Here is a 26,821-nt window from a genome sequence, read left to right as displayed (position 1 = left end):
GAGTTGGTTCTATCTTCCTCTAAATTAACTCAAAATTACTAATCTGAATCATATAGTATACCTTACATTATAGCCAGTGGCAGCTGGTGCCTCAAAAAATTGGGGAGGACAGGAGGAAAACATTTAGATTTTTGTGTGTCATATAAATTATTATTATTATTGCTACACTACTTGCCTAGGTGACTTATCTCTACTTTCTTATGTAAAATGAAAAATTAAGCAGTAACAATGGCTTATAAGATTTTTTAAAAACAATCAGATTCCTTTTTCAGATTACCTGTCTCATGCTCTACTGTCAGGATATAGTGACCGTTTTATAAAAATAACTTTTTTTTAATCATATTTTATCCATTTCTACCCACTGCTGCTTTAGCCTGAATCTGCAATGTAACTAGTAACTAAAGTTATAAAATAAATATTGAAGAAGCAGCAAAAGTAGCAGAAAATGAAAATACTCAAAGTTATGCAAAGTTTGAGTACCTTAAAATTGTACAGTACATATTAGGCTAAATGCAGCCTAGTTACTTGCCACCACTGCCTTTGCACAGAGGCAGGCCTTATGCTAAGCTACACTAACCACCTGCTGGCTGTGTTGCCTCATATAAGGCCTACACAAAAGTGGTATCAATCGCCTCATCTAACTCCCAATAAAAAGCGAATTAGCATATTTCAAATAATGTCAAAAAAGTTTTCTCTCAGAACATTTAAAGGGACTGTTTGTAACTTCTTACACGTATAAATCATTGTGGGTCGGTGACCCATGCGCGGTCGCGTGTGGCTACGCTGTTCAGACTCAGACTCCAACACAAACTACACGGAAGCACCAAAACCTCAAAGTTCTATCTAGTGAAGCCCGTCTTGCAAAACAGTGTTGGCGGCGGTCGGAGGACGCGGGTGAGACCGTAGCTTTGGTCTCCAGGGCCGGAGTCTCTTCTGTACTCTGCTCCTCTGCTCCTCTGCCTACTTGCCTTCACTCAGCTAGCTCCACCTCACGTGCATACGCCCACAATACACACTGCAGAAGAGTTAGTTTAGCTCTGTGGACGTTTGTGCAGAAATAACTGCTGCAGCTCCTCCAGACCAACAGAGGTTTCCCGTGTCTTGTGAAGTGACGGGGCTCCGCAGAGAGAAATGTTATCGTCTTCGACCGGGTGCCGATGTCTCCCCTGTTCCCTCCGGCCGCGGTCGGGAGGCTGAGGCAGGAAAAGCCAACACTAGGATCAGCAGTGATTCATGGAGAGACCTTCGTCTGGTCAGCTAACATTACTGCCAAGCAGCTGAAATATAGAGTGATATTGTGGTTTTAGCTGGCGTGTGTCGCCTCACTGTTTTGAGCGATGCTCGTTCATGTCTATGTAGAGCGAGCACAAGCGCGAGCCCAACGCTGACTTTCGTTGACTTAACGGCCACAGGTGTCGCTGTAAACAAGACATTTCTGAAAGTTACAAACAGTCCCTTTATATTACAATATGCTGAAAAGTTTTTATGGAATTTTTTCCCAATGATGCCAAAAACGTGTTGCCTACTGAAGCTTTAAGGTGAGCACATAGAAGATGAATGTCAAGCATCAAACAGTAAAGGTCAGAGAATAAGGTTAATAAATAAAAATAAGCAAAAAAACATATTTGAGTGGAGGATGACTTAATGATACACTGTGAAAGCAAGTATGAAAAAAAACACACTCATGAATATTATATATTTAACATTAAAATCACAGGTATAGCTGCTCTTTCCTCCCAGTTCAGTTGAGTGTGGTTTATCTGGCCCCTCCTCCGGTCCTCCTATGATCAGACCTCTCCTCTCTCCTCTCCTCTCCGGTCCTCTGCGGTCCTCCAGCGTTTCTTACCTTCTTGTCTGCTCTCTGAGCCTCGTTGTCTGGCGGTGAACTCTCACCCCAGCTGCTGGTGAAATGTCATACAGGCAGAGAGGCCCGTGCTGCAGTAGGGGGGCGTAATAGGAGGAAAAAATAACAACATTTTCTACAGCTCTCTCTCTCTGCATCTCTCCTCTCCTCGTCTCAGCCGAGCAGCTCCTCATCCCGCTACCAGCAGCAGACCAACACTAACCGCAGTCTCTATGCTGGTCTCGCATTAGGGCTAATATATATATATATAAATATATATATATATATATATAAATAAAAAGATCCGTGCCAGACATGTGAGTAGCAAACCATCGCTGTCGTCCTGACTGCTGTGTGCTCAGGCTGTTGTATCCTCACAGCAATGAGAACATAATGGTCATTGAACCGTGTGGTTGAGCGTCTAGTGTCAGTGTTTCTGGTTCCACGGTGCTCTGAGAGCTGACAGCCGGAGTCTGGGCACGTTGACGCCGAGCATCAAGCCTCGCTGGCGGCTTGTTTTGGGGCTCTGCGTCGGCTCGGCTAATTGAGCAAAAAGACTGTGATGTTTCTGCTGTAAATAGCTCAGATGGAGATGGAGGGGAAAGCCCATTCAATCATCACAGGGCTGCATGACAAGTGTGTGTAATGTAGCCTAGCTGTTTCTTTATTTCTTTCACATTGATTGAAGGTATAGCTGTGAGGTGGTGGTGCTGAGTCCAGTCTGGCATCATCTCCAGTCAGTCAGATGTGGAGGCCCAGGTTAGAGCTCACATAATGCGGCGGTGTTGATCACACATCTGTTTGTAAGGAGCAGAAATCACAGCTGGATCACTGGAGCAGATGTGAGCACTAAGAAACAGGAGGTGTTGTTTTGGTGTTTTGAATATTTGTTGTGATAATACAGTTAGATTTTTCACTCCTGGTCTGAAGATGCATAGTTTGTGATTTCCAGTAATAACTTGAAAAAAAAACTCCTATAATAACTAGTAGTATTTTGTCTGGCTTATTTGTGATTGTACATACTCCTATGTACTCCTATGTGTGACAAAATAATCTCAACTCAAAGGTCCATTTACTAGCTTGTCAACTATAGGGATGCACCGGTCTAACTTTGTGATACCTCAACTCAGGTTATCAGCCTGTACTGGTGCTCAGTTTAAAATCTGGATACCATGTGTTTATTCATAGCAACATGTTGTGGGACTAAATCTAAGTCAGCAGCAGCCCACCGCGAATGAAAGAATTAAATGATTAATTTCATAATAAAGTTGATTGACAAAGAAACTGGATCTATGCCATGGCCGATACACAATCCACTAAGTGAGGTCAGTATTGGTGTTGATGCTGATTCGGCGTATGGAATCGGTGCATCCTCACATTTAACCCCATCTCACTGTCTTCATCAGGGAATGAAGACATTTACCCCCTTTATTTAATTATGAGGGATATTTCATAATGTTGACAGACAAGCTCAAAAACATTATACTGTAACTTTGTCACTAAAAAGTCATAATGTTAAATGTTTGGTAATGATGATTTTAAATATTCTATAGGGCTGTGTGAGGGTGACAAGGAGCAGAGATCACAGGATGATCACTGGAGCAGATGTGAGCACAAAAACACAGGAGATTTTTTGTGTTATTTGGTGTCTAGAGCTCAAAGCACAGATGTGTGAGATTGTTTTTGAATATTTGTTCTGATAATTTTTTTTGTTCACTCCTCATATGAAGATGCACATGCAAACCGGTAGTTTGTGATTTCCAGTAATAACTTTACAGGAAAATCTTATAATAATCAATATTTTGTCTGGGTTGTTTGTGGTTGTACATAGGAGAAGTGTGTCTAAATAATGTCAATTTAAAGGTAGGGATGCACCGGTTTAACTTTTCTTTCCCGATCCAGTGATCCCTCAACACAGGTTATCAGCCTATACTGGTGCTCAGTTCAAAATCTGGATACCATATTTTTTATTCATAGCAACATGTTGTGTGACTAAATCTAAGTCGGCAGCATTAAATGATAGTAAGATCAGTATTGGTGCTGATACTGATTTGGTGCATCCCTACTTTAAACCACATCTCACTGTCTTCATCAGGGTATGAAGACATTTACCCCATTATTTAATTATGGGGGATATTTCATAATGTTGACAGATGGGAACAAGCTCAGAAACACTCAACTGTCACTGTAACTTTGTCACTAAAAAGTCATAATATTAAATGTTTGGTAATCATGATTTGAAATATTCTTAATCTATAGCTAATTTGAAGGCTTTTTGGACATTTTATTTTGACATCAGATAGTAGAGAGGTGACAGGAAAATGAGGGGAGAAATAGAAAGGATGACATGCAACAGGTTCATGCCCTAAGTCTGCCTATAGCTCTGCTAAAATGAGCAACATTTATATTTGATATTTGTTTGCAATAGTTCTGTCTAAACCTGAGTGTTGTTGATGGTTTCAGGGGGGAGAACATGATGCTTCTCTTGAAGATGTCAGTCCAGCAAACTAACTGGCTTGTGACGACGATGCCCAGTCGAAGATCCTGGGATTGATACGTGAATCCCTTTACACTGATGGCCTGGACTGAGTAAGATGTTTGTTTGTGTATGTGTGTGTGTGTGTGTGTGTGTGTGTTCCGTGAAGCTGGATGTTCAGTGTTGTGTTGTCTGAGTTGGATAACTGGCATTAAATGGCTGATATTGTTAATGTCAGTGGGTGATGATGTTGGCTTCCATGACAGGTTTCAGCTGGCCTGCTGAAGCTATGGGGAGCTGTTGGAGCTGTCTGTACAGAGACCCCATCCGAGACAACCATCTCACCAAATTCAAGGTAAATAATCCCACATTTACATGAAATTCAACACATTTCATTAGATCTGTCTTTTAGTGTGTTTTTTGGGCTGGTAATCACATCGCATAACACTCCTACTTATACAGTTTGTTCCCATGTGTCCATTATGTTGTAATAAACTGATTTATTTTACAGTGTATCGCAATAATAATAAAAAACAATTCCTTCTGTTCGTGTGCTATTTCTTCTCCCTGTCCTTAGGTCACCAATGTGGACGATGAGGGCAACGAGCTGGGCTCTGGGATCATGGAGCTCACCCAGACCGAGCTCATTCTTCACACACGTAAGAGAGACGCCATCCGGTGGCCGTATCTCTGCCTGCGCCGCTACGGCTACGACTCCAACCTGTTTTCTTTCGAGAGCGGTCGTCGCTGTCAGACTGGGCAGGGTAAGCAGCTGTAGAGTCTATCTATTTATACGTACCATTTCAGCCTGTTCTCATTCCCAGGGCGTCAAATACCGATGCTTTGTCACAGCCGATACCGCCGCACAAGGCATCCTTTCACCGCGATAGGAAACGCACTAGGCTTTCCATTAACTACAATGTAAACCCATCTGCGGCAACCCTAAACGCACAGGGGAAGTGCTGTGGTGACATGTTATATATAGCGAAAGAGATACACCGGGCGGCCGGGAGGGGAGGTGGACGAGTTCAACAACACAAGGCTTTCATCCAGGAGACCGCTGTTCGTGTCCCGTGCGTTAAGTTTCACTTTCACTTTACAATCAGTTGTTCGTCTGTGTCCCGTGTTCACAACGTCAAGTCACATTTGCACTGTAAAAACATAGTCATTTTAAGCCCAACCATGTTGCCTTTTCCTAAACCTAACTAAGTGGTTGTGATGCCTGAACCTAAGCAAGTGTTTTTGTTTAATTCACAACATTAAGCATGTTTAGTGGTGCTAAGGGGTCTGACAAAGCATCAGTATATGACGAGTTGGGATGAGAACATGTTGACTATTTTAACCATTTATATGGGTCTTACCCGGTCTTTTTTTCACTGAAGATATTTCAACCTGTTGGCTGAATTCCATTTAGCTGCTTCAGCTTCAGGGTCCTGGTGTTTTGCGTGCTGGCTCTCTGTGACACACTTGAATAGAACAGAGCATTTGCTAATATTATTAGTAACACCTGTGTATTTCCTACTGTGACGAATCAAAATAACTGCTGTGAAAAAAGGCTTGTGTTGTATTCAGACTACACGCTATCAGCCTGATAATGGCCCGACCCGACAGGCGTAGTGTCAGGAACAAAAATTAGCGTTTGGTGAAACAACTACTCGTGATAGTGAGTCACAGTTGACCCAGTATGTGGGACGTCTGAAAACATCCTACTGTGACAAATCAAAATATTTAAAGCAGTCAAGTGACATATTGCACTCTTAAGCAATGTTATGGCCTTACTGAATAGTCTTGTGATTAAACGTCCTGACTAAAAGCCTGTCCAAATCTTTTCTCCCTCTCTCGTCTTTGACAACTTCTACCGGGAATTCTGCGACGTTGGCCCACAGGAAAACAAATGTGTTTATAGTGAAGGCCTTCTAGTGTCAAGAATAAAAAAGAAGGTTTGAGAGGGAAGTTCAAAACCTGGCTCCTTCCTCACCTCCACACAGCCAGCCAATCGCTGCATGAAACCGACAAAAATGGTCGCACACATCCCATCCCCATGATGCGATGTTGGAAAGGTGTGGGGGAAGGGGTTTCCAAAGCTATTCGACCATCTGATAAACAGTCCAAATGGAATATACTGGCCCTTAATCACGGAGAAGGGAAAGAGGAATGATGGTCAATTTTATTTCAGTGAACTTCTGACGTGAACATACAGTATGTAAACTGTGCTCACACTCAACAAAGCATTTCTTCATCAAGCCCAACAGTGAAGATCCAGAAGTGAAAATCCCATTCATATTCTGAATTTTGATTATTAGCCATAATGTCGTAACCATCCCGGGAACATTTACCACGATCTACGAGATTGTGAATCGATGGTATGTGCTCCTGTAGAAGCCACAAATCTGTAGGATATCAACCTTGTTTTCACAAAAACATGTTTTATTCGCAGTGTCACGGAAAGGTACTACACTACCCACAATCCTAAGCTTAACAGCGACGTCTCTGATTGGTGGAGCTCGCTTTTACCATTGAAATGTTTACCGCACCCGCGAACGGCCAATAAGGGTACACGCTCGTACGTGCTGCTTCGTGGTCTGCTCCTGGACTTCACACCAGGCCAATATGGCGGCTCGTTTGAAACTTTCTCTTATAATATGAAAATAGTTCACTGAAATTTGTTTCTGAAAACTTTTGAGGCGAGAAATAAGGCGTGCAGTTGCCTGAATCTGTCTTTATTGTAGATCAACAACAGTTTTTTGGAGTTTCAAGAGACGGCGGCGAGTCGCCATTTGCAATGGTTTATGGGATGATTAGTTCCTTCACTCTTCGAATGATTATGTTCACAGTCTTGTACTTTTGCCCTTTTTCTCATCCTGACTTGGTTCCACACTTAAAACTCTTGATATAAGGATTTTCTGAAACGTTAATGGAGTTTTTGAACGGGAAATTCACTTCCAGAACCGGAGCCAGAGTTCAAAAAGTGGGCGGTCGGTCACTGTTGAGCTCTATTGGCAAGTGATGATGATTGGTTCCAGGTTCACTTTCTTTCATAAAACTATGATCACGTGTGTAAACATTTGTTGCTATTACTGTCAGGTGTAACAAAGTGTGTCGGGGTCTGACATGTCTCTCACCAAGTCACACAGCACGACCCTATGACTTTATCTTCTAATCTGACACTGTGATCATCTCAAAACACGCAAATATCCTGTAGTCTGACCTAGAGCTGCAACGATAAATCAATTAGTTGTCGACTATTAAATGAGTTGCCAAATATTTTTATTGATTAATTGGTTTGAGTATTTTTTTAAGAAAAAAAAAGTCAAATTTGTCTGATTTTAGCTTCTTAAACATGAATATTTTCTGGTTTCTTTACTCTTCTATGACAGTAAACTGAATATCTTTGAGTTGTGGACAAAACAAGACATTTGAGGACGTCATCTTGGGCTTTGGGAAACACTGATCGACATTTTTCACAATTTTCTGACATTTATAGACCAAACAATTAATTGAGAGATTAATCAACAATGAAAATAATCGTTATTTGCAGCCCTAGTCTGACTTCAGCATACAGTGAGTTTATTTTTGCTCACCCATGCAGTGTTACTGGACAGGAGGCATCCCATACTGTATGTGCTTGTAACATAAACAGTATGAGATGTTAAATATTTAGCCACGGGAACCTTTTTTCGGGGGTAGAAAGACAAAATCTAACTTTGTAAACATAAAGCGAAATTGTCAGTAAACTATTTATTGATGTGGTGTGTATCAGCATTTATAAATCATTTATATAACTATGATATATACTGTAACATCCATCCTTCAGACGTGGACTTCTGTGTCTTTTCATTACTGCCGGTGACTAACTGGAGTCTAACAATGTTGTTATTTTGCCTGTTTGATCAGGAATCTTTGCATTCAAGTGTTCCCGGGCAGAAGAGATCTTCAATCTGCTTCAGGAGCTGATGCAATGTAACAGTATCAACGTGGTGGAAGAGTCCATGATGATGAGTCGCAGTGGTCACACACCAGAGATGGAAATGTCTCGCACACCACAGACTCCCAACAGTGAGTCACACCACCACACACACACACACACACACACACACACACACACACAAGTAAAGCTAATTATACACTTGAGATTAATTGTAGAACTTGCATGCAGCAATACAGCAGTAAATTTAGCAGAATTTTAAAGTTATTAATAGCCACTGAGTCACAGGTATAAAGGTATCCAAATAACACCAAGTAAAGCAGAGATGCAGACTGCAGTCATACACACTTCATGTGGCCAGTTAGCGCTGGGCGAAGAGATACTATTATGTCTCTAATGTCCTCTGAAAAATTGTATTGTGACAAAATTCCCATATTGAGATATTATGGGTCACAGCTCACCTGTTTAAAGGTCCCATATCATGCTCATTTTCAGGTTCATACTTGGATTTTGTGTTTCTACTAGAACATGTTTACATACTGTAATGTTAAAAAAAAAAACTTTATTTGACTCATACTGTCTGCTTGATTATACCTGTATTTACCCTCTGTCTGAAACACTCCGTTTTAGTGCATTTCAACAGAATTGCGTTGCTAGGCAACAGTTTGGGTCCATATTTACTTCCTGTCAGCTGATGTTATTTACATACACTGCAACAGGAAATAAACTTGGACACATTTAGAATGTTTACATTTAAAACCGTGTAATGATCTATATATTGTAAATTTGTGACATCACAAATGGACAGAAATCCTAACGGCTTGTTTCAAACGCACAATTTCTGAATACGGGTTCTGTGTATTTCTCCCTATATTGAGCGTTTTGATGGTTTAACAGTATTTATAAAGCACTATAACCTGCTTTATAATATAAAAGACATGAAAATCTCCCTTTTTACAATATGGGACCTTTAAATGAATAGTAAGTTGAATCTTATTAGGCGGCTGTGTCTCAGAAGGTAGAGAGGGTCGTCCAATAATCACAGGGTGGTGGTTCGAGCCCCAGCTCGGCTTTGGATAAAAAACGCTATGTAAACGCAGCCATTTACCATTTGAAATCTGACATAGTGTGAGATCAGTTGTTGAGAGAATGTACATATCTTTTTTTAATTCATGATATTAGTCTAAAACAATATGACTATTGTTAAAGCATTGATTTAAGTTTTTAATCATGTAATTTTTAATGCTTAAGACTGGGGGAGGCAGTTTATTTGTGGCATCACTGGGCAAACATTCCTGGAATGGAAATCCAAACAACCTTTCAACATATTGTAATTCAAGTGGTAACCCAGGGTAGGCAGTTTTCTGGAAAAGGCAAATAAAAGAAACCAGAATTTGAAAATACAGCCGTCATCCTGCAGCTCTCCTCTCTTTGTCCTAAGACCTAACAGTAACATGTATGAGTCATTCATTTCAAACATCATGCAGATCGTGATCCTGATGCCGTTAGCGGCAACTCTATGAGAAATACCGTCCTGTTTTCTTTGCAAACTTGTGGGCCCTTAAAGCCCTTTGAGATGACCTACTGTGATTCGAGGCTCTAGTGAGCTACAATATCGGCGAAGTGTTTCAGAGACTGGGAGAAAATGTTGCTAATTGTTAAGCTTGTTCTGCTAACTGTAGCCACCACGGCTGCACCAAAGGCCAAACTATTAGAGAGATGGAGAGAAAGATGTTGCCAATAGTTTACTTTAACCGTAGCCGTGAGCTAGCTGCAGCTGGCTTTGTTCAGCAGAAGGCTAAACTATTAGCAACATTTTCTCTCCGTCTCTGAAACATTTCGCCGATTTTGTCAGACTTTCTTTTAGACACCCATTTTGTTAAGTCTGTCTTCCTTTTTTGGGTTGATTTGCAGCTTAGGCAGTTGTTGCCAATACTGGAATAGCAACTTTTCCTGCAGGATGTTCCATCATTGAATTAGGCTTTCACTATCCCCCATCTGCATTTGTAGCCAATAGGAGCGCTCTCTCTCTGAAATGACCTGTGATTGGCCAAAGTCATTTATCACGGGCTAGATTTTCTAAAGCCTGAAAAAAATCTGTTCAATGTTTTGCATTAATAAACCTATAACATTGGGCCACTTTCAGCGGTTGCACAACTAATTAAAGGATAAACAACACATCAAGAACTGGTATGCAATTACAACCATATGCATGCTCATCCAGAAACGTAGCCACAATTAGAAATGTGCAAATAATACCGCTCACAGTGTGGCCTATTACAAAAGCAGGAGAGACATTTTATCAAGACGCATGAGTGGATTTATGAACTTACCACTAGAACAGCTGGAGTCTCCGAATGTGAGTGCAGAATCTCCTCAACACAACTTCTTTCTATTTGTTTCGCAATTTTCGAGTGAGATGGTGCCCACTGGCTGCTCATACAATGCGGATATATAGTTGTTTTTTAATTGGCTAGGGAGGGGGGTCTTTTGTAGGCCAGTACAGGGGTCAGCAACCTGAGGCTCCGGAGGCACATGCATCTCTTTAGCTCCTCTCCAGTGGCTCCCTGTGGATTTATAAAAATGGAAATGAATAACTGTTTTTTGTTTACATTTTCATTTTTATTTATCATTGAGTATTAGGGTCACATTGAGGAAAAACAAATAAATCTGAGATTTCAATTACTATTAAGAGAATAAAGTCATAAGTTTACGAGAAAAAAATAAATAAAGTCATAATATCATGAAGTTGTAATTTTTCGTGTTATTTTCTTTTTTTTCTCGTAAAGTTGTGACTTTATTCTCGTAATGTTATGAGTTTATTCTGGAAATCTCAGATTTCTTTCCTTCAATGTGGCCCTAATACTCCGTAGTACATTTGCACTTTGGTCCTCACTGCATTAGACTTATATACTATATACTTAGACTATAAACTGTGTTACCTTCATCACAATGCTCAAATGTTTTGCGGCTCCAGACAGATTTTTTTTTTTAATATGCCTAAAATGGCTCTTTTGATAGTAAAGGTTACTGACCCCTGTGCTAGTACGATAAGAAATGACTTCCATTACCAAACTGTATGACTTAATTTGACTTATACCTGTCAAAGTATTTGAGGTTTTGTTTTTTTGTCCGGAGAGAATTCCTGCCCCTAACGCCGACACTGGCCACCAGATCACCTGCCGTCCTGCATTTCTTTGACTATGTCATCATTGTCACATCAATGTGTTTCCAGCTCCAGCGTTCCCTGTCCAGGCTTTTCCCAACGGATACCCTGGTTATCCAATCAGAGTTGATTCCTCCCAACCCTCTCTTGCTGATGATCATGGACATAGCCTCATGGGTTTGGAAGACCAGGTAAGCCCTATTCGTGCTCCTTACAGTTCACCGTATCTGTGCTTGTTCACAATCTGACCTCTGTTTTTATTTCCCCCCAACAGACCCACACCTATGTAAATACTGTTAGCATGGAGGGGGATCTCTCTATGCGTCACTGTGTGCACTCCCTGCCTGATGTGCGGCCCAGCTCTTTCCCTGAAACAACACGGGGAGCCATGCCTGTCGGAGGCCAAGGAAACCCGCAGTCCAACGTTGGACTGCGGTGCTGTCCCCTGGAGGAGCATAACGATCCTCAGGTGTTCTTACAGCCGTCCTCGCAGGAGGTCAAATTCATGCTGGGCCCCACTCCGGCACAACGCCATCTGCTGGAGAGAGAGCGGGACAGAGAGAGGGAGAGGCACGGGCACAATCCTCACAACCTTCAGCCAGTAGAGGGTGCAACAGGCTCAGAGACGGAGGGAGATGAGTCCTCCATGCACCTGTGCAACTCTCACTCCTATCACCATTTCCATCACCACGCGCACCGGCACCCGGGACTCGAGCACCCGGACAGCTGCCAGAGCGGCGAGCTCACCTACGAGAACATCAACGGGCTGAGGAGCGGCCGGAAGCAGCGGCTGAGTCCCAGCAGCGTGTCGCAGTCTGTGGGTTCGAGCAGCAGCAGCAGCACCGGGGACAGTCACACGCACTCCCTCCTGCACCCGCACGCCCTCGGCCCGTCCTCTCTACCCCCGCAGGGCTACGCCTGCGAGAGGGGCATGGGCGGAGGTCATCGTCGGACAGCTCTGCTCAACTACGAGAACCTGCCCTCTCTGCCGCCGGTGTGGGAGTACAGCGCTCTGCAGCGGGACGACGAACAGGAAGAGGAAGACGACGAGCAGGATGAGGAGGAATACGAGGAAGAAGAGGAAGACTTTGACGAGTACGAGTTCTCAGAAGGCCCCGGGACGCCAAACGGGTACCACCAGGATGGTCGGGGCATCCACAGAGACGCCCTGCAGAACTATGTCAACACAGAGCAGGTCCAGCCGCCCCGGCTCCGACACGCCTGCCCCCCGCATCCACGGCCGTGTCAGCCAGACAGAGGGGGGCGAATATTTAGCTTTGATTTCCGGAGACGATCGAGGTCAGGGGTCGGAGGCTGTGAGCACGGCCACATGCCTCCATCGCGGCAGCTGAACTACATCCAGGTGGACCTAGAGGGAGAAGCTCCCTGCCAAGCCCTCAGCAGCGGGGTTGCCCAGACCCAGCCACAGCACCAGCGTCTACCACCCAAAAAATGTGGCCCGCAGGCACCCCGGCGCAGCGAATGCTACGCAGTCATTGACCTAAAGAAGACCGCTGCCATGTCCAACCTGCAGAAAGCTCTGCCCAGGGATGATGGGACTTCCAGAAAGACTCGCCACAACAGCACAGACCTGCCTCTGTAAACGGTGTTCGAACTGAAGAGGAACGACGAAGACAGATGAAGGCTTATCCTCATCTTAGCACACTGGACCCTTCACTGTCATCCATCCATCCAACTGTCGGGCTGACTAATACAGTACAGGTACCTAATTAGAAACTTACTGAAACCTATCTGTGCATATAAGAGGAAATGAGAAATCTCTGAGGAGAATTTGCCATTTTATTCTGTGTTATTTATTAGATATGTGGTGTGAAGCTCTCGAGAAATTGGCAGTTTTTAACTGCAAACACTGTTTGCTGGATATATGGATATTTATATACAAGCATAAAATCATTTTATATGATTTTCTGCTTATATATGACTTAGAGCAGAGACCTCTGCCATTGCCATACTGTATTAGCAAATTTTAATTCACAAACCCATCTCCACTCACACATCATCATTTAGTTATTCTACATCATGTGTTTTTTTTTTTTTTTACTTAAATATATGAGAGTCCAAAATGTGACCCTCCTTACAGAAGAAGTAGAGTAGTTGTTGGCGTGAAGGAAGGTTAATGGTTCCTCCGAGATACTGGCCAATATTCATACCTCATCACAAGCATCTGAGTCTAATACTGTGGCTAGTAGAAGAGACCATTATTTGTTACTATATGCCTATAGAGCATTTTGCACACAATCCTATGGAATTGTATTTTATCATATTTTAGGGAATGGTTTCGTCCAGTCCAAGAAAAATGGAATTCAATGAACAGACAGTGATATTTGCAGAATTATACTAAAGTGAATGATGGTAAAAGTAGCACACATGGATTAAACGAGCTCTGGCTCCCTCCTATCCACATGCAGCAAACGAAAAAGTAGCATATCATCTCCGATCACGCCTCCTGCACATCATCCCAAGACCTGCAGGAAGGTCCACGCGGTTTACGCTTGTCACGTTGCACTTTTTGACCCTGGGCCACTGAAATGCTCTTTGTCTTTACTCCCACTCCTCTGGAGCCGCAGGTTCTGACCGTGTCCTTTTTTTTTACCAAAAGCAGGGGGCCAAATATTTCACGGACATTCTTAGTCAGCATCGTCGATGGGCTTTATTTACATGTTTTGATGGAGACATCAACAACCTCAAATAGTGGCATTAAGCTATAACCTCACATAAAAAGTGCTGAATCTATAATTTGTCAGTTATCAGGTGTGAATGGTCTGTTTTTAAAAGGGTAATCAAGTATGTCGCAGTAAGTCATGCAGTGGAGATTTGTTGTGAGGCTATTTATCAACCGTAGTCAGATATTTATTTATTTATTTATTTATTTATTTATTCATTCTTTTATTTTCTAATGGTAATAATTTTCCATGTGATGACCAGCGTTTTTGTAATCCAGTTGGTAATATGGAGACCAAAGTTTCACCTCAAATTGTCACTGGACTACTGGTGTATTACTGTTATAACTGTGCTTAATTATATTTTTAAAAAGAAAAAGAAAGAAAAAGAGACTGTATTCATATTTTAAGTGCCAAAACTTATTTGCAAACGTGCCATTAGGATTTGTAAGGAAACAATAGGACAGAGAGGCGTGAGGTGATAATGGTCGGGAGACACACTTTTTTAAAAAATCCAACTTTTTATGGATAAATTAAAACGACAAAAACTGCACATTCCACCTCATCCACATCGACAGCCATTTGGGAGCGAGATATAAGAACGGTAATCTTCTGATAATCACAGCCAGGGTGGTTTTATGCTGCTACATGTACATACTAACAGTAGCCCGTGTAAGCTACAGGTACTTGTCAAAATGAAAAACGTATGTGTTTGAACCTTCAGTATGCGATGTCAGATCTTTTACCATATTAATAATAGAAGTAGCATTGTTGTGTTCTTCTGAGATTATTTCTGAGCAGTAGAAATATATAATGTACCATTTCAGAGAATGTTTTATTTGGCCAATATTTCATTTCATCGATTGCTGTCTTGACAAACTGGCTGTCTGGTCGGAGAGGTGAAGGAAGCACAGGCCCGCTGATGCTTTCATGTTTTTGTTGAGCGCTCATATCAAGGTGACGGAGGAAGGCCAAATGTTCTACATTTACAGATTGTGGCATTTAGTTGTAGCTTTTTTTAAACAGAGATCAATATGGGACGCAAATACAAATTCTCAACTTTCGATAAGGAGTTTTTTTTTGGCTTCTGTGTGACATGAGGTTCAAATCAAACAGGATTTCTTCAAATTCATTCATGCAACAAAAAAAAAAAACAGCTTCAAGTTTGGGATTGGTGCTTCTAATCTGTGCTATATAGATATTTATTTTACATTACATATATTTTATTTTGATTTTTTAATTTAGAATGATATCAAATTGTGAAAAGCAGTCAGAGCAGGGCTGTGCAATTAGTCGAATTTCAATTACAATTGCAATTTTGGCTTCCAACAATTATGAAAACAAGATAATCGACATAAAGCATTCCTAAATAAAGCATCAATAAATCGCATCCCTTTTCCTTTACAGCGGTACGCTTTCAACCAAAATAATTGTGATTATGATTTTTGCCATAATCGAGCAGCCTTAAGAAAGCTAAATACAGTGAAAGTTTGGCACTAGATGGTTCCCAAACTCACATAATATGTGATGATTACTCTGTTACGTTCAGATATGATGCATTTTTATTTTATGACATGTCTTTTGATTAACCGAAATAGCTCAGTGTGCACACCAGTTTCCTACAGCTCATGGGGCTACCTTGTTTTGTCCAACCAACAGTCCAAAATTCAATGATATTAGATTTAGATCAGATCCTCATAAATAAGAAGCTGCAGCCAGCAGACGTAAATGATTCATAATAATAATCAACGGTTTCTAAACTGAAATTATCTCTTCATAATGTGTTATTTTTACGTATGTGATAAACAAGTTATTCACAGGTTTGTAGGACGGCAACTAATGATTATTTTCCTTATTAATGAATCTGGCAATCTTTTGGTGCATTAATCGGTTAATATTTGGTTGACAAAAGGTCCATCACAACTTTCCTGAACCCAAGGTGATGTCTTCAAATTGCTTGTTTTGTCCGACCAGCAATCCCAAACTCCAAAGTATTCCATTTATAATGATGTCAAACAGAGAAAAGCAAGAAAATCCTTGCAAATGCTCAGCAGTTTTACTAGGTAAGCGAGTAATAATCATTTCAGTGCTACTAGTTTGATGTTGTTTTTAGTTTCTGATCAACATTCCCAAAACAGACGTTTTAAATAACCCAAAATCAAAAGTTGAGAGTTTGTATTTTTGTTTGATCGTCATACTTTAATATGACATTTAAAAAAAAAAAAAGAAGTCTCTTCGATGACAAAAAGGCCAACTTTTAGCAGACATTTTTGACTGTATTTGCAAAGATATTGTCATGATACATTGGAAAGGATGTTTACATTTTTGCAATAATAGGTGAATTATTGTTTTGTCTAAATCAGACCAATGTGTGAAGTGTGAAATTTAAATAGTAGTCTATAGAGCTGTGGGCTTAATGTATTTAATCGCCTGTTCTTCTGTGAATCAGCAGTCTTATTTTTATTTCAGGTACAATGTTTACTTTTCAATCTTCATAGTACGATTTCAGCTATGAAAGTAAAAAAAAAAAAAAAAAAAGATGCTTGTTTTCTTGATTGTCCGACACTGTGTTTGCTTAAACTCACATTAACAGTGCCATACAGTAGGTGACCATTGCCAGTACTTCAATTTTATTGTATTAAACTTTTCAAACCAGTGGCGATGTTTCATACAAGAATCAGAACGTGTTTCATCTAATTTCGCAGAATATTGTTACATGTGGTTTTATGGTCATTTAAAAAAAAAAAAAAAAAAAAGTATCCATGTTGAAATGTGTTAACGATCTTTGTTATAACGCAGTAACCTCACCACCACCCAAACCAGTTAACATTGATTACGGCATCATTACCACACACTCCTGTGTTTACTGATTAATAATCAAAATAAATAGATGTGTTAAATAATTGTTTCTCAAAAAACGCTCATGTGATCTCATTGCACTTGAGTTCAAATGAAGTGCAGCTCCCATCCATCGTACCTCAGTGGTTCCCACACTTGTTCTGCAATATTTTCATGCCCAGACCAGTACAGTACCATGAATCACTTTTACTTAGCCTCGCCGCGTCCCTCCTTTTATAACTCTCGGCCACCCTTAGGGCGTTCGCCCGCCAGTGTGGGAACCACTGCCACAACTCATCGAGATGGCTCGGGTGTTGATGCTATCTCTAACTAGTTTTCATCACCTTCAGTGTTTACGCTCAAGGCGTCAATCACACAGGTGTCTGCAAGTTTAACAAGCAGCAGGGCAAAGGTCGAGGTAACAACTTCTGTCATTAAGTTCCTCAAACTGAATTTATTGAATGGGTTGTTTAACAAAAGGGCTTGCTCTGTGCTCACTGTACACACATGAACGCCATTCAGTCCATTTAAAGAAATGTCTCACTGTGCCTTTCATATTCAACATGTTCATCGCTGTTTATGAGAATAACCTGTTGTAAAAAAAAAACAAAAAAGAAAAGAAAAACACCATCCTGTGAAAGATTTAAGACTGACAAGTTGGAAGGGGCTTTAGTCAAAGTGGTTTCATACTTCAAGATGTATTTGAAAAGAAAAGTGCCAACTCCTGATTGTTTTACACCATACTGTATTTTTTTAATTATGTCTGTTTATTTGCTTTCTTGCTGAGTCAGATTAGAAGATTGATGCCGTTCTCATGTCTGTGCACTAAATATAAAGCTTGCAGATGGTTAGCTTAGCTTAGCATAAACACTGGAATCAGGGGGAAACGGCTAGCCTGACTCAAAATCTGCCTACCAGCACCTCTAAAGCTCACTTAACATCTTATATCTGTTTTTTAAAATCTATTTAATCATATGAAAAGCGTAAAAACAATAAATTGTGGGGGGTGGGAGGAGGTATGTGACTGCAGGCAACCAGCGTAAACTCCAGAAAGTCACTGCCTCCGGCCATGAATAATTCGAAACATGATTGATTCTCATTTAATTGACTGCCAAACGAGAGCGGTATCAACCGTCATCAATCATCAGACTCTTGGCAAGAATCCAAAGCGTATCTCCAAAAATGTTGAACTATTCCTTTTAGGTGTGTTGACGTTGAAATTGAATGAGTCATCATTTGAGTCATGATCTTAATAATCTGTTCAGTGGTTTTTCGGAGCGGAAGTGAAAATAGCCAAACCAGGTGTGACTGAAAACGTGTTGAATCATGACTCGTGTGTTCTGTAGCGTATAATGTTAATTATGAGTAGTGTGTTTGTCATTATAATGTCATGTGGCTACGGTGCACGCCATGATTCCTCATCAGCCGCCATTTCTTCTCATAGTGCTGAAGAATGTGACAATAAAATTACTTTTAGAGATTTTTTTTTTTTTGTATACTTTTCCAATTTGTAACCATCCAAAAATGTGTTACGTAAGTCAGATTACAAGAATATAGTAAGAACAGAAAGAAAAGGCCAGCAACACGGTTTGCGCCATAGTGCTATAAATCATCTTCATCAGTGGTTTTTCATCACCATCTTCAAAAATACAGGACATCATAAATGACATATTGTAAAACCTCAACTTCCTGTCCATGCTATGAGATAGATCTCTGTCAAAATACTGAAAGTATCAGAAAACTGTAATATCTCTTTATTATTATTATGTGTTTGTTTGTTTTTTTATCTGGTTGTTTTTGTCTGGTACGAGGGTGCGATCACCACCAGAGGGTGACGTACGTGTACGGGTCTGAGCTGTACATTTTTGTGTATTTGCATACAGGTTGCATTGGCCTAACTTTGTGACTATTATATCAATTTACCAATCGAATGAGTGCCAAATATGCTCGAGCATGACAAAATGCGGGACCTGCGTGGAACTGTAGGTACTCTGTGACTCATCGAGTGAGACTCGAGTGACTCGCTGCTGTTGTAGACTCTACTTGTGATACGAATGCACAGCTGAAGGTTTAACCATGCTAAATATCTTTGCTGAAAAGAGGGGAAATTTCTTTGTTTTTTTGTCTCAGTTTGACAAAAGCTTCTTCAAATATTTGTTGTATGCTTCTGTGTTTCCATCCATGGCTTATAAATGAGTATGCAGTGATGGTCTTATCATGCTGCCATTAGAGGTGAATATAAAAAAGCTGATTTGCTTCATTTGTTGGACTGTCAAAAAATCACATTTGGGTCATTTTCATTCTTGAATCATTCCACACAGAGATGTACGTTATCTGACTTCCTCTTCATCCCACCCTGTTCCAAAACAAAGTGAGCCTGACATTTGGTGACTTTTACCCTGAATTATAGTGTGGATTTGTCCAAAATGTAAAAGTAAATGTAATTCTAATATTAAAATGAAGCTATGAAAATATCTTATTGCGCACTAAACAGTGTCTATTTTTTTTCTTTAAGTCAAACCTTTAATGTCTCAAAGAATCAATAAACCTGTTTGAGTAAAACAAAGCATTTTCTCTCCAGGATCATGTGCCTCTTCAGTTCATAACAATTTTTAACATTACGACATTTACAAGATATTTTTTAAGGTATTCCTAGAATATTTTTATAAAACATACCCGAACAGGCTGCTCAACAATCAGAATGGTACACAACTTTAAAAAAAAATCTTTTTGAACACCCTTTTAGGCTGATCAAACCTGATCACTTTTGGAGGGGAAATGCTTTGTTTGCTCTGATCTATTTATTTTTTTCTGAGGAAACATTGAAGACAGACGTGAAACGGGCCTGTTTAAATGTGTGTAAGACAATACGCAAACCGCTGTGTGGATAAATCGCTCATCCTTCGGCACAACAGCTGAGAAAAACTGTGCTGTGTGATGGATGTCTGTACCCTGAGGAGAGAAATTATATTAACTGTGTGCACATCATTCAGTACAAGTAGATTTCCTTTTTGTTGGGGATATGTACAGCTGTCTAGCTCAACAACCTGCCCAGGATATATTACTTATTATCATGTTTCCCACTTTTGCTCAAATCAGAAATTAAATTGTGATTTTATTCCACAATTGTTTTTGCAGCTGAACATTATCTTCTTTTGAGCATGTAATTAGTGTCTGCCAGTGTGTAAACAATTTTAATAATTTGATGTACAGAGAGCATGGTCCTTGTTAGCTCTAGAGATTTACAGCAAACTGTAAATATATGCCTTAACTAGTAGCAGTCTTGTCTTGTGTTCGTATGTCTGTCTTGTTTTATGGTTACTGAATTATTGTATCAAAAGAGGAGCCTCACAAATAAAGCAGAGCTTTTATTGTTTCTACTCTACTTGGCGTCACTAATGTTAACTAAAGCGCTCAATAATTCACTTTGTTGTAACAGAACACAGGTAGATGGACATGGTCTGCACATGGCGTCATGAGACTCTTCTGTTTGCCATTTAAGTGTCGGATTTCTTTCTGACCCTCAAATGTTCCTGAAATACGATCATGTGAAATTTCCAGTTTCCCCGGTGTAGTTTTCACTACAAACAGTTCAGCCTCTTCACTGTATAACAAACAGTGGCAGGGTCTTACACGGGTGAACACAGGGGGACAGGAAGTGGGGCCAGGGCTGCACATTTAAAGGAAAGGAAGAAATACATTTGGTAGCTTCTGAATGGAAGATAAGCCAGCTGAAATGTAAATTGTAGTAATTAGTTAAATATAACTTCACTGATGGCCCCGATACAGCAATTATGGCAATTATGCTCCTTGTGATTTGTTGGTTTAAATCCCCGCCATGCTCTGTAAGAGTACATGATTATTAAGTCAAACAACAATCGTCAACAAAGTATTGTTGTTGTAAAGTAGCTGTGCTTTGAATTTAGTTTCATCCTGAGGCAAAACAGTGGTGTTTTTTTTTTTATACTTAACGCAGTTTAATTGATATTTTAATATGAGCAATGTATTAAATAACAATTTGAAAACAATGTGAGAGGGGTCGCTCTTCGTAATGACCCTACAGAGATATTGCACCTGAATCTGAAGCCCCCAGGAAGAGCGCCGGGCTGTGAAGCAAATTTTCGTAGTGGCCAAACGGCGGTACTACAACTTCCGTGTCCGTCACGTAATGCCATTTGGCCCAAAAATACTTTTTCCCATAGACTTGCATTGGAAAAGAGATGTCTGTAACTCAGCGGATAACTTTTTTGAGGTAAATCAACTTCACAATACGAACACTATTATATCCCTTCAATCATTATGTCCTAAAAGTTGTAAAATGCACTAACAGCCGAATCCAGAGTTATTTTCCTTCCTCCGTTCATGTGAATGAGACCCACACCGAGACTAGAGGCGAGGGCTGGGAGGCGGAGTTAAAGGAAACGCTACTGTGCCTGCTCTATGGGCCCAATGGATGCGGAAAATCGCCAGATGGTCTGGGTAGTTTATCACTCGGCAGTCGAGCCATTTCGGCTTCATGCACCACTGAGCAGCTCTCATAGGAATGAACAGGAGCCCGCCTACAACGCTGTATCCAGTTCTCTTTATACATCCATGCTTTCAACTCATTGTTTAGCCATCAGGAAGCTGTATCATTTTGGTTCACTCTCACCGCTCTCATCGTTTTCGGCTGCAACAGGCAGACAAAGTTAGTGACTAGCTGGTGAACATAGTTGAGCCACATATTTCCCCTCCAAATCAGTGCTAATGTCAGCATGTTAGCATGATTACAGTGACATTGTTAACATGCTGATATAGAGCAGGAATAATGTTTACAATGGTCACCCCTGTCGTTTAGCGTGTTAACTTGCTAATATTTTCCAATTAGCATTAAACACAAAGTACAGCTGAAGCAGAAGGGAATGTCATTAGTTTCGCTAGAGGAAAGGTCAGGGATCATCAAAGTTGATCCAGTTCATCCTGGGTGGGACATGCATATATCTAAACCAAATTTGATGGCAATCTATGCAATCATTTCTTAACACGTCTACACTCTGTCCGAAGCTTTGATTATTCGGTGTTGATTACAACCGAAGCTCCGGAGCCCAATAAAATGGTACTCGGAGCAGACCAAGCATTAAGTATGTCCACCCACGTAGTTGTTGTATGTCGATTTAAAACTCAGTTGCATTCAATTTTGTGTTCAATGTGGTTATAATGCGTCCCTGACAACCTTCCAAGGTGGTTTGGCTGATCGGATCACGATCTGTCCTCAAATGCGTTTTGGGTGCATTTACACCTGTACTTTCATGTGGTCAAGCACTATCCGATTGTAATCCGATCGCCCAAAACACGTGGTATCTTATAGAGTGCTCCAAAGATTACCTATTTTTGTAGGCCAACCAGGAAGTTATCATCGCCCTGGTTCCCTTGACAAAAAGACAATGGGATTATTCCATTGGGTTTTGGATTATTGCAGAAATTAAGCTCCGTGGCAAACACAAGTTTATGATACTTCTATGATTTTTTAAGCAGGAGTGCAATCACCAGAAGTTAAAGCTTACGTTAAGCTATAAACAAAGTACATCACTGGGGTATGCGATATCTATATGATATATGACGATATTAGATCGTGAACGATTAAAATGTCTCTACGATCTGCCTTTACAGCGAGATCGTAGAACCGTGGTACAGTGTACATTCTACCAGTTGCCGTTGCTGCTAGTTTAAAGATGGCGGCGCACGTCAGTGCAGCAGACCCTTCGCTTCCTAGTTTGGTGCTTATTTGTGTTGTGGAGGCAATTTCTGTTATATAAAGACTCAAAAACAAGAGAGCGTCTTTCTGAGATTAATTACACACTTGCAAGTAGGCACTTGCAAGAGTCGCCTTAAGATGGACACCACCAGGCAAAAGAAAACCCGGGAGGCCCAAATCCACCTGGCGCAGAACTGTGACACAGGAGCTGGACAAGATGAACCTGTCATGGGGAGAGGCCCAACATGCTACCAAGGACCGAATACAATGGAGAGAGCTCATTGAAGCCTTATGTACCATAGGGGATGAAGGGGAATGATGATGAAGTAGGCACGCAACTGTCAACATAGACTGTTTAGGTGCTGAGAGCACTGAGTGTCCCAGTTTAGCGACAATCATACCTTTGCATGGATGCTCACAGTCGCATATCTCACATTGTGTTCTCTGTCTGACACTTACACCCGTAGGCAAAATTGTTGGTACCCTTCCGTTAAAGATAGAAAAACCCACAATGGTCACTGAAATAACTTGAAACTGACAAAAAGTAATAATAAATAAAAATTCACTGAAAATGAACTAATGAAAATCAGATATTGTTTTTGAATTGTGGTTCAGCAGAATCATTTTAAAAAACAAACTAATGAAACTGGCCTCGACAAAAATGATGGTACCCTTAACTTAATATTTTGTTGCACAACCTTTCGAGGCAATCACTTCAATCAAGTGATTTCTGTAACTCTCAATGAGACTTCTGCACCTGTCGACAGGTATTTTGGCCCACTCCTCGTGAGCAAACTGCTCCAGCTGTCTCAGGTTTGAAGGGTGCCTTCTCCAGACTGCATGTTTCAGCTCCTTCCACAGATGTTCAATAGGATTTAGATCAGGGCTCATAGAAGGCCACTTCATAACAGTCCAATGTTTTGTTCTTAGCCATTCTTGGGTGTTTTTAGCTGTGTTTTGGGTCATTATCCTGTTGGAGGACCCATGACCTGCGACTGAGACCAAGCTTTCTGACACTGGGCAGCACATTTCGCTCCAGAATGCCTTGATTGTGTTCAGATTTCATTGTACCCTGCACAGATTCAAGACACCCTGTGCCAGATGCAGCAAAGCAGCCCCAGAACATAACCGAGCCTCCTCCATGTTTCACATTAGGTACAGTGTTCTTTTCTTTGGATGCTTCATTTTTGCGTCTGTGAACATAGAGCCAATGTGACTTGCCAAAAAGCTCCAGTTTTGTCTCATCTCTCCAAAGGACATTCTCCCAGAAGCTTTGTGGCTTGTCAATATGCATTTTGGCAAATTCCAGTCTCGCTTTTTTATGATTTGGTGTCCTCCTCGGTCGTCTTCCATTAAGTCTACTTTGGCTCAAACAGTGGCGGATGGTGCGATCTGACACTGATGTACCTTGACCTTGGAGTTCACCTCTAATCTCTTTGGAAGTTGTTCTAGGCTCTTTGATTACCATTCGTATTATCCGTCTCTTCGATTTGTCATCAATTTTCCTCTTGCGGCCACGTCCAGGGAGGTTGGCTACAGTCCCGTGGACCTTAAACTTCTGAATAATATGTGCAACTGTAGTCATAGGAACATCAAGCTGCTTGGAGATGGTCTTATAGCCTTTACCTTTAACATGAAGGTCTATAATTGTCCTTCTAACCTCCCGAGACAACTCTCTCCTTAGCTTTCTGTGGTCCATGTTCAGTGTGGTACACACCATGATACCAAACAGCACAGTGACTACTTTTCACCCTTTAAATAGGCAGACTGACTGATTACAAGTTTGAAGATACCTGTGATGCTATTTACAGGACACACCTTAGTTTAACATGTCCCTATGGTCACATTATTTTACATCTTTTCTAGGGGTACCATCATTTTTGTCCAGGTCAGTTTCATTAGTTTGTTTTTTAAAATGATTCTGTTGAACCACAATTCAAAAACAATGTCTGATTTTCATTAGTTCATTTTCAGTGAATTTTTATTTATTATTACTTTTGTCAGTTTCAAGTTATTTCAGTGACCATTGTGGGTTTTTCTCTCTTTAACGGAAGGGTACCAACAATTTTGCCTACGGGTGTTAGTGTCAGACAGAGAACACAATGTGAGATATGTGACTGTGAGCATCCATGCAAAGGTATGATTTTCGCTAAACTGGGACACTCAGTGCTCTCAGCACCTAAACAGTCTATGTTGACAGTTGCGTGCCTACTTCATCATCATTCCTCTTCATCCCCTATGAGACATAAGGCTTTAATGAGCTCTCTCCATTGTATTCGGTCCTTGGTAGCATGTTGGGCCTCTCCCCATGACAGGTTCATCTTGTCCAGCTCCTGTGTCACAGTTCTGCGCCAGGTGGATTTGGGCCTCCCGGGTTTTCTTTTGCCTGGTGGTGTCCATCTTAAGGCGACTCTCTTTTCATTAGTTCATTTTCAGTGAATTTTTATTTATTATTACTTTTGTCAGTTTCAAGTTATTTCAGTGACCATTGTGGGTTTTTCTTTCTTTAACGGAAGGGTGCCAACAATTTTGCCTACGTGTGTAGTCTCCGCTGCCCAGTGGCCCAGCCGATGTCTTGCCAGTTCTTGTGTCGGGGGTCTCTTCCCATGCAAGCCTGTTCCGGTGTCCACAGTCGTCCTCCAGAGGGGTCCTACCTCCACGGTCGTCCTCCAGAGTTGTCCCGCTTCCATGGTAAACCTCCAGAGGGGTCCCAACTCCACGGTCGTCCTCCAGAGGTGTCCTGCTTCCGTGGTCGTCCTCCAGAGGGGTCCCACCTCCACGGTTGTCCTCCAGAGGTGTCCCACCTCCACGGTCGTCCTCCAGAGGGGTCCTACCTCCACGGTGGTCCTCCAGAGGTGTCCCATCTCCACGGTCGTCCTCCAGAGGTGTCCTACCTCCATGGTCATCCTCCAGAGGGGTCCCACCTCCACGGTTGTCCTCCAGAGGTGTCCCACCTCCACGGTCGTCCTCCAGAGGGGTCCCACCTCCACGGTTGTCCTCCAGAGGTGTCCCACCTCCACGATCGTCCTCCAGAGGGGTCCCACCTCCACGGTTGTCCTCCAGAGGTGTCCCACCTCCACGATCGTCCTCAAGAGCGGTCCTGCCTTTGCAGATTCCTACCTTAGTTTTGCCTGTTCCCCAGGTCGTCCGCCTGAGATTCCCAGCTCCACTCCACCCCTGTCCAGCCCCCTATTCTTCAGTTTCGTGGCCACTATTTATACCACCTCAGTTCTTTTGTTCTTTGTCTGTTCGTCTATCATCGTTCCATGATTCCAGTGTACCTGCTTAAGTTCCTTGTGTCTAGTGTTCAGTCGTGGTTCCCACCGTTTTTGGATCTTCTTCTGTTCCTGTTTTTTTATGGACACACAGTTGTAAGTTTTCTTCTTTATTAAATCACTGAACTCTGCCTGCTGCCTCATCACCTTATTCTTCTGCATTTGGGTCCAAGTCTGTTATCCTGAAAACTATGACATCCTATACTCATGCGCAAGGATAAACTCCTGCCAAATTTTTTCCTTGTTGACATCATCCAGTATTTCCTTGTGAACGTGACAGACTGCTCTATTGTTTAGGCACCATTGGGCTTCTCAGTCAGGTCTGTGGCATCCTCAGAGCACTGAAGCTCTTCTTCGCCCACAGTCCACAGCTGATCCACAGATGCCAAAATGTACTATAGAACCGCGTAGGCAGGCTGTCTGTGTCCGCTGTTTGTCCGTGGCAGGTTTTTGTTGGAGTATATCAGAGCAAAATCAGCAGCATAAACAAGCAACAAACAGATTTTGCCAGTCCCCACAGAAAATTACACCTCAGGCTTGGCAAGTTTAGGTGCTGTAAACATTGTGGAGTTATTCACACCAACCTCAACAACCTCAAAGTGGTTGATAGTTGTGCTGCTATATGACAACTTATTTAGGCAAGAAACAATATTTGTGCTGCTCATTTCGAGAGCTTTACTAATTAGGCAAAACACGAGCTGGGTTTCAGTCTAACCTCTCACTTAATATAGAAGCTGTTTAATCCATCTATCCATAGAGATTTATCATCTGATTGAGTAACATTAGCGTATAGTTTTACAGTGTACTTTAAAGGTAGGTTTGGTAATCTTGAGAAACTAGCAAGAGTACTCTAGATTTTTTTAAATGACCAAACCGAAAAACC

General features: G+C 41.4%; 1 protein-coding gene across 2 annotated transcripts; it reads left to right on the top strand.

Moving 5' to 3' along the window:
• The first annotated feature begins 1,654 nt into the window (after positions 1–1,654).
• Positions 1,655–19,495, top strand: frs3 (fibroblast growth factor receptor substrate 3). Of its 2 annotated transcripts, XM_037779704.1 has the most exons (7): positions 1,655–2,160; positions 4,307–4,432; positions 4,586–4,674; positions 4,897–5,083; positions 8,214–8,375; positions 11,480–11,601; positions 11,685–19,495. In XM_037779704.1, exons 3-7 carry the CDS (start codon positions 4,609–4,611, stop codon positions 13,011–13,013), a joined length of 1,866 nt encoding a protein of 621 aa, XP_037635632.1. In that variant the 5' UTR covers positions 1,655–2,160; positions 4,307–4,432; positions 4,586–4,608; the 3' UTR covers positions 13,014–19,495. The 2 variants fall into 2 exon arrangements, with proteins under 2 accessions (XP_037635632.1, XP_037635624.1); XM_037779696.1 differs by lacking the exons at positions 1,655–2,160; positions 4,307–4,432 and having other exon boundaries at positions 4,579–4,674.
• Positions 19,496–26,821: the final 7,326 nt, after the last annotated feature.

Source organism: Sebastes umbrosus, chromosome 1, assembly GCF_015220745.1.
Source record: "Sebastes umbrosus isolate fSebUmb1 chromosome 1, fSebUmb1.pri, whole genome shotgun sequence".
Lineage (NCBI taxonomy): Eukaryota > Metazoa > Chordata > Actinopteri > Perciformes > Sebastidae > Sebastes > Sebastes umbrosus.
The sequence above is the reverse complement of the archived record's forward strand: the minus strand, read 5'-3'. Positions and strand labels throughout refer to the sequence as shown.